The sequence below is a fragment of the Coregonus clupeaformis genome, chromosome 23 (assembly GCF_020615455.1).
Source record: "Coregonus clupeaformis isolate EN_2021a chromosome 23, ASM2061545v1, whole genome shotgun sequence".
NCBI classification, from domain to species: domain Eukaryota; kingdom Metazoa; phylum Chordata; class Actinopteri; order Salmoniformes; family Salmonidae; genus Coregonus; species Coregonus clupeaformis.
In genome coordinates, this window is record NC_059214.1 from 40,642,214 (window position 1) to 40,649,388 (window position 7,175).

The window sequence follows — 7,175 nt, forward strand, 5'->3', positions numbered from 1 at the left end:
ATACCAGCAGGTGTGTGTGTAACTGTCAGTAATGTTATCAGTGTGTAGACCCAGTCAGACAGTAGTAGGGTAATTATCACCTCTAGTAATAGCTAGCGATCCCCTGGCCACCTTGCTGTGTCAGCCGACCTGGGCCATGTGTCAGCCGACCTGGCCATAACTTTAAGCATCAGTTGTCAGAGCACCTTACCGCTCACTGCACCTGTACACAGCCCATCTGAAATTAGCCCACCCAACTACCTCATCCCTATATTGTTATTTATTTTGCTCTTTTGCACCCCAGTATCTCTATTTGCACATAATCTCTTGCACATCTATCATTCCAGTGTTAATACTAATTGTAATTATTTTGCACTATGGCCTATTTATTGCCTTACCTACATAACTTGCTACATTTGCACACACTGTATATATATTTTCTGTTGTATTTTTGACTTTATGTTTTGTTTTACCCCATATGTAACTCTGTGTTGTTTTTATTGCACTGCTTTGCTTTATCTTGGCCAGGTCGCAGTTGTAAATGAGAACCTGTTCTCAACTGGCTTACCTGGTTAAATAAAGGTGAAATAAATAAAATAAATAAATACAAATAAATAAAAAAAATGGATCAATGTCAGTCAGTGGAACTCAATGACAGGGAAATAGGGGTAGGGAGTTAAAAGGGCCCCTACATCAGATTCAGGCCACATACAGTAGTATTACCAGTGTCAGTCTGCACACAGGTCCTAACATGTAGGAACCATGTAGAAGTAAGCTTTTGGTTTTAGGCAGATTATCAAATATGAAACTGCGTTTGGGACTTTTCCAAAGCCGAGTAAGAATGTGTGTGTGAATGTGTGTATACTTTTGATAACTGTCTCACTGCAGAAGCAGAAGTGGCAGACAGTGCTATCCTGTAGAGACACGTTCTCTAGGTACAGTATTACAGCCTATTCATGTTGTAATCACAGTTAATGGTGCTGATCTCTATGCCATATGTCATGTGATTAACAGTGGGATAAGGGGGTACTTCAACTGCTGGGGAATCAACTGCAATCAAGGGATTTCTCATGCAGCATAACCAAGCACACTTTGGATTTGACCCTTCCTCGATCCCACTTTCTAATCATACACCATGTAGTGCATATACAGTGGGGAGAACAAGTATTTGATACACTGCCGATTTTGCAGGTTTTCCTACTTACAAAGCATGTAGAGGTCTGTAATTTTTATCATAGGTACACTTCAACTGTGAGAGATGGAATCTAAAAAAATCCAGAAAATCACATTGTATGATTTTTAAGTAATTAATTTCCATTTTATTGCATGACATAAGTATTTGATACATCAGAAAAGCAGAACTTAATATTTGGTACAGAAACCATTGTTTGCAATTACAGAGATCATACGTTTCCTGTAGGTCTTGACCAGGTTTGCACACACTGCAGCAGGGATTTTGGCCCACTCCTCCATACAGACCTTCTCCAGATCCTTCAGGTTTCGGGGCTGTCGCTGGGCAATACGGACTTTCAGCTCCCTCCAAAGATTTTCTATTGGGTTCAGGTCTGGAGACTGGCTAGGCCACTCCAGAACCTTGAGATGCTTCTTACGGAGCCACTCCTTAGTTGCCCTATCTGTGTGTTTCGGGTTGTTGTCATGCTGGAAGACCCAGCCACGACCCATCTTCAATGCTCTTACTGAGGGAAGGAGATTGTTGGCCAAGATCTCGCGATACATGGCCCCATCCATCCTCCCCTCAATACGGTGCAGTCATCCTGTCCCCTTTGCAGAAAAGCATCCCCAAAGAATGATGTTTCCACCTCCATGCTTCACAGTTGGGATGGTGTTCTTGGGGTTGTACTCATCCTTCTTCTTCCTCCAAACACGGCGAGTGGAGTTTAGACCAAAAAGCTCTATTTTTGTCTCATCAGACCACATGACCTTCTCCCATTCCTCCTCTGGATCATCCAGATGGTCATTGGCAAACTTCAGACGGGCCTGGACATGCGCTGGCTTGAGCAGGGGGACCTTGCGTGCGCTGCAGGATTTTAAACCATGACGGCGTAGTGTGTTACTAATGGTTTTCTTTGAGACTGTGGTCCCAGCTCTCTTCAGGTCATTGACCAGGTCCTGCCGTGTAGTTCTGGGCTGATCCCTCACCTTCCTCATGATCATTGATGCCCCACGTGGTGAGATCTTGCATGGAGCCCCAGACCGAGGGTGATTGACCGAACTTCTTCCATTTTCTAATAATTGCGCCAACAGTTGTTGCCTTCTCACCAAGCTGCTTGCCTATGGTCCTGTAGCCCATCCCAGCCTTGTGCAGGTCTACAATTTTATCCCTGATGTCCTTACACAGCTCTCTGGTCTTGGCCATTGTGGAGAGGTTGGAGTCTGTTTGATTGAGTGTGTGGACAGGTGTCTTTTATACAGGTAACGAGTTCAAACAGGTGCAGTTAATACAGGTAATGAGTGGAGAACAGGAGGGCTTCTTAAAGAAAAACTAACAGGTCTGTGAGAGCCGGAATTCTTACTGGTTGGTAGGTGATCAAATACTTATGTCATGCAATAAAATTACTTACTTAAAATCATACAATGTGATTTTCTGGATTTTTGTTTTAGATTCTGTCTCTCACAGTTGAAGTGTACCTATGATAAAAATTACAGACCTCTACATGCTTTGTAAGTAGGAAAACCTGCAAAATCTGCAGTGTATCAAATACTTGTTCTCCCCACTGTACACACATTCCCTCATCAGTCATCAGTATAGCCTGTCAGGTAGACAAATCCCTTCCTCAGGCTTGGTTATAGTGGTTCTGTGTGCCTGTAAAGACACACTCTCTCTGACTGAATGACAGCTGATGACAGAAGAGAAGCCTGTTTGTAGCCTCTGGTGTATGTGTGTGTGTACATGTTTAACTATACTTGTGGGGGCCAGAAGTCCCCACAAGTATAGAATAGTAAACAAACTAAAATTTGACCAACTGAGGACATTTTGTTAGTCCCCACAAGGTCAAACGCTATTTCTAGGGGGTTTAGCATTAAGGTTAGAATTAGGAGCTAGGGTTCGTTTTAGGGTTAGAAGCTAGGGTTAAGGTTTGTGGGTTAAGGTTAGGGACAATAGGATTTTGAACGGGACTGAATTATGTGTCCCCACAAAGACTGTGTGTGTGTCCAGGCCATTAATGTGACACTGGGATAACAGATTAGTGACTCGACCTCAATGCTCAGCTATGAAAAGCCAACTGACATTTACTCCCGAGGTGCTGACCTGTTGCACACTCTACAACCACTGTGATGATTATTTGACCCTACTGGTCATCTATGAACATCTTGAATCATGTATGATGCTGTGTGCAGTCCTAAAAACATGCACATAAAGGGTAAACACTAAGACTAGGATTTACTGTCAAACCCATTGACAGCCCTTACTTATTAAGCTTGCCTGAAAATCCGACATTGAATTGCATTGAATTCAACAATCTGGCTTGTAGAGGTCGTGAGAGGAAACTTTCCTGACTCAAATGCTCATTTCTGCCCGACGTAGAATTCAATGCAATTCAACGTCGGGCTTCCAGGCAATTAAGAAAGCCTACTGAAACTGCTGACAGGTCAATGGATTTAACTGCTGTAGTGCACAGTCATGCATGGCCCAACCAATCTATACAGAACAAAAATATAAACGCAACATATAAAGGGTTGGTCCCATGTTTCATGAGCTGAATTAAAAGATCCCAGAAATGTTCCATACACACAAAACATTTATTTCTCTCAAATTTTGAGCACAAATTTCTTTACATCCCTGTTGTAAGCATTTCCCCTTTGCCAAGATAATCCATCCACCTGACAGGTGTGGCATATCAAGAAGCTGATTAAACAGCATGATCATTACACAGGTGTACCTTGTGCTGGGACAATAAAAGGCCGTCGTTTTTGAGAATTTGGCACAACCGCAGACCATGTGTATGGCGTTGTGTGGGCGAGCGGTTTGCTGATGTAAACAGAGTGCCCCATGGTGGCGGTGGGGTTATGGTATGGGCAGGCATATGCTATGGACAACAAACACAATTGCTTTTTATCTATGGCAATTTGAATGCACAAAAATACCGTGACGAGATCCTTTTTTTTAAAGGTATCTGTGACCAACAGGTGCATATCTGTATTCACAGTCATGTGAAATCCATAGATTAGGGCCTAATGTATTTATTTCAATTGACTGATTTCCTCATATGAACTGTAACTCAGTAAAATCTTTGAAATTGTTGCATGTTGCGTTTAATTTTTTTTTCAGTATATAATACAAAATACTGGAGTTAATTGCGTGACTGCTGGTTGTATGACAGCCTACCATGGAAACTTTGTCCAGGATAGGCTGCTGCAGTGAGTGTGAAACCGAAAAGGGGTTAGTACGATTCTGGGAAATAATATGGGGATTTCCACGACATTCTTCGGACAAAATTCAAAGGAAAAGGCAGCGTGCTGTTCCGTCATTGTTTGCCATAAACATACAGACCGTGGGCATTTATGGTAGCCTAGTTGGAGTATTATGGCCATGCTATCTATAATGGCCCACATTTCGTTGCCTACGCACAATACTGAACATCTGTCCCAAAACTGATTCTCCGCATCGAGAGGGCAAAGCTTAGTCGTGCGCTAGCCGCTAGGCACCGCATGTCCATTGTCGATAAAAATTATCCCATCATTACGTTCAATTGTCTGGAATTGAATGAAAACTTCTTAATTCAAACAAACTCCACACATCAAGTTCTCGCTTACACAGAATACAAAACCCTTCGTCTCCAATAGACTACCTGAATTCCAAAAATCCATGCACTTTGTCGGGACTGCTGGGCGCAGGAGCAGAAGAGATTCAGAATAATTATACGGCATTTTCTATTCTTACCTGCTTCCACCGTATCTGATAAATCGTAGTTAGATGCTGTCCTGGGGTATTCTTTGAGTTTCCTGGCGCTGAGGTTAAAAAACCCGGAGTTCGCTCCTTCTTCCAACGCTCTTTCCAAGCCGCGGTTGGGAGGCAGGTTATTGCCACTGATGTTACTTTGTATCGAGGCAGAAGAGAGCTGGGAATGGGGACGAGGGTCTGGTCCCAACGTCGCCATATTAGCCCCTGCTTTATTTAAAATAAATGCTCTGCGATGACTGTATCCCAGCACAAACTATGGGAGCGACTCCAATGGTTTGCGAATTTCCTCTTCGACTGCCTCCGCTCCCACTGCGACTGCGCTATTTACAGTACTACGTTGAACTCTAGCCAGACCAACGGCATACTGGTAAATTAGGATTTTGCATCCCCTGCTGACGAAATATAAAACTGCCATAATTTATCTTCAAGACCTACTACTATATGACATTACTATCTGTACTGTAGCCTACATATGTAGTTCATTTGAACTGAGTGATACAGAACAATAACAGATCTTAGGGATGCAGTCACAGTGAGTATGTGTTTTGAATGATTGAAAGGCCGGCACAACAACTTTACAGAATTACAATTACAGAACATTTTTCATATCATTCATTTCATATCATATCTTGGATGAGGATTCCTGGAGTTCATTGAGTCTGATATAGAGAGAAACAGAGAGCGAGAGAAAGAGGGCAAGAGAAAGAGAGAGAGAGAGAGAGAGAGAGAGAGAGAGAGAGAGAGAGAGAGAGAGAGAGAGAGAGAGAACACACACACTGAGATAGAGAGAGAGAAGCCTCACTGCCAATGAGAGTGCTGAGTCAAGCACTTCAATAACCTGCTTGCATCAGCAGATATACTGATCACTGATTACACTATGGAGGCTACACAGTACACACACACTCACAAAGTGACACCGACAGAAAGGCAGAGATGTACAGTGAGGGAATAAAGTATTTGATCCCATTTACATTACATTTTACATTTACATTACATCCCCTGCTGATCCCTGCTGATCACCCCTGCTGATTTTGTACGTTTGCCCACTGACAAAGAAATGATCAGTCTATAATTTTAATGGTAGGTTTATTTGAACAGTGAGAGACAGAATAACAACAAAAAAATCCAGAAAAACGCATGTGAAAAAAAAATGTTATACAGTGGGGAGAACAAGTATTTGATACACTGCCGATTTTGCAGGTTTTCCTACTTACAGAGCATGTAGAGGTCTGTAATTTTTATCATAGGTACACTTCAACTGTGAGAGATGGAATCTAAAACAAAAATCCAGAGTTGCCCTGGCTGTGTGTTTCGGGTCGTTGTCATGCTGGAAGACCCAGCCACGACCCATCTTCAATGCTCTTACTGAGGGAAGGAGGTTGTTGGCCAAGATCTCGCGATACATGGCCCCATCCATCCTCTCCTCAATACGGTGCAGTCGTTCTGTCCCCTTTGCAGAAAAGCATCCCCAAAGAATGATGTTTCCACCTCCATGCTTCACGGTTGGAATGCTGTTCTTGGGGTTGTACTCATCCTTCTTCTTCCTCCAAACACGGCGAGTGGAGTTTAGACCAAAAAGCTATATTTTTGTCTCATCAGACCACATTACCTTCTCCCATTCCTCCTCTGAAGCATCCAGATGGTCATTGGCAAACTTCAGACGGGCCTGGACATGCGCTGGCTTGAGCAGGGGGACCTTGCGTGCGCTGCAGGATTTTAATCCATGACGGTGTATTGTGTTACTAATGGTTTTCTTTGAGACTGTGGTCCCAGCTCTCTTCAGGTCATTGACCAGGTCCTGCCGTGTAGTTCTGGGCTGATCCCTCACCTTCCTCATGATCATTGATGCCCCACAAGGTGAGATCTTGCATGGAGCCCCAGACCAAGGGTGATTGACCGTCATCTTGAACTTCTTCAATTTTCTAATAATTGCGCCAACAGTTGTTGCCTTCTCACCAAGCTGCTTGCCTATTGTCCTGTAGCCCATCCCAGCCTTGTGCAGGTCTACAATTTTATCCCTGATGTCCTTACACAGCTCTCTGGTCTTGGCCATTGTGGAGAGGTTGGAGTCTGTTTGATTGAGTGTGTGGACAGGTGTCTTTTATACAGGTAGCGAGTTCAAACAGGTGCAGTTAATACAGGTAATGAGTGGAGAACAGGAGGGCTTCTTAAAGAAAAACTAACAGGTCTGTGAGAGCCGGAATTCTTACTGGTTGGTAGGTGATCAAATACTTATGTCATGCAATAAAATTACTTACTTAAAATCATACAA

At 43.2% G+C, this 7,175-nt stretch overlaps 1 protein-coding gene across 5 annotated transcripts in view; it reads right to left on the reverse strand.

The window, feature by feature from the left end:
- LOC121536948 (leucine-rich repeat and calponin homology domain-containing protein 1-like) overlaps positions 1-5,185 on the reverse strand; it is a 104,312-nt gene extending 99,127 nt beyond the window's left edge. For all 5 annotated transcript variants that reach the window (XM_041844623.2, XM_041844621.2, XM_041844622.1 and 2 more), the window contains exon 1: positions 4,883-5,185. In XM_041844623.2, the coding sequence (XP_041700557.1) occupies positions 4,883-5,099 (217 nt within the window). In that variant the 5' untranslated portion in view covers positions 5,100-5,185. The remainder of the gene's footprint in view (positions 1-4,882) is intronic.
- Positions 5,186-7,175: the final 1,990 nt, after the last annotated feature.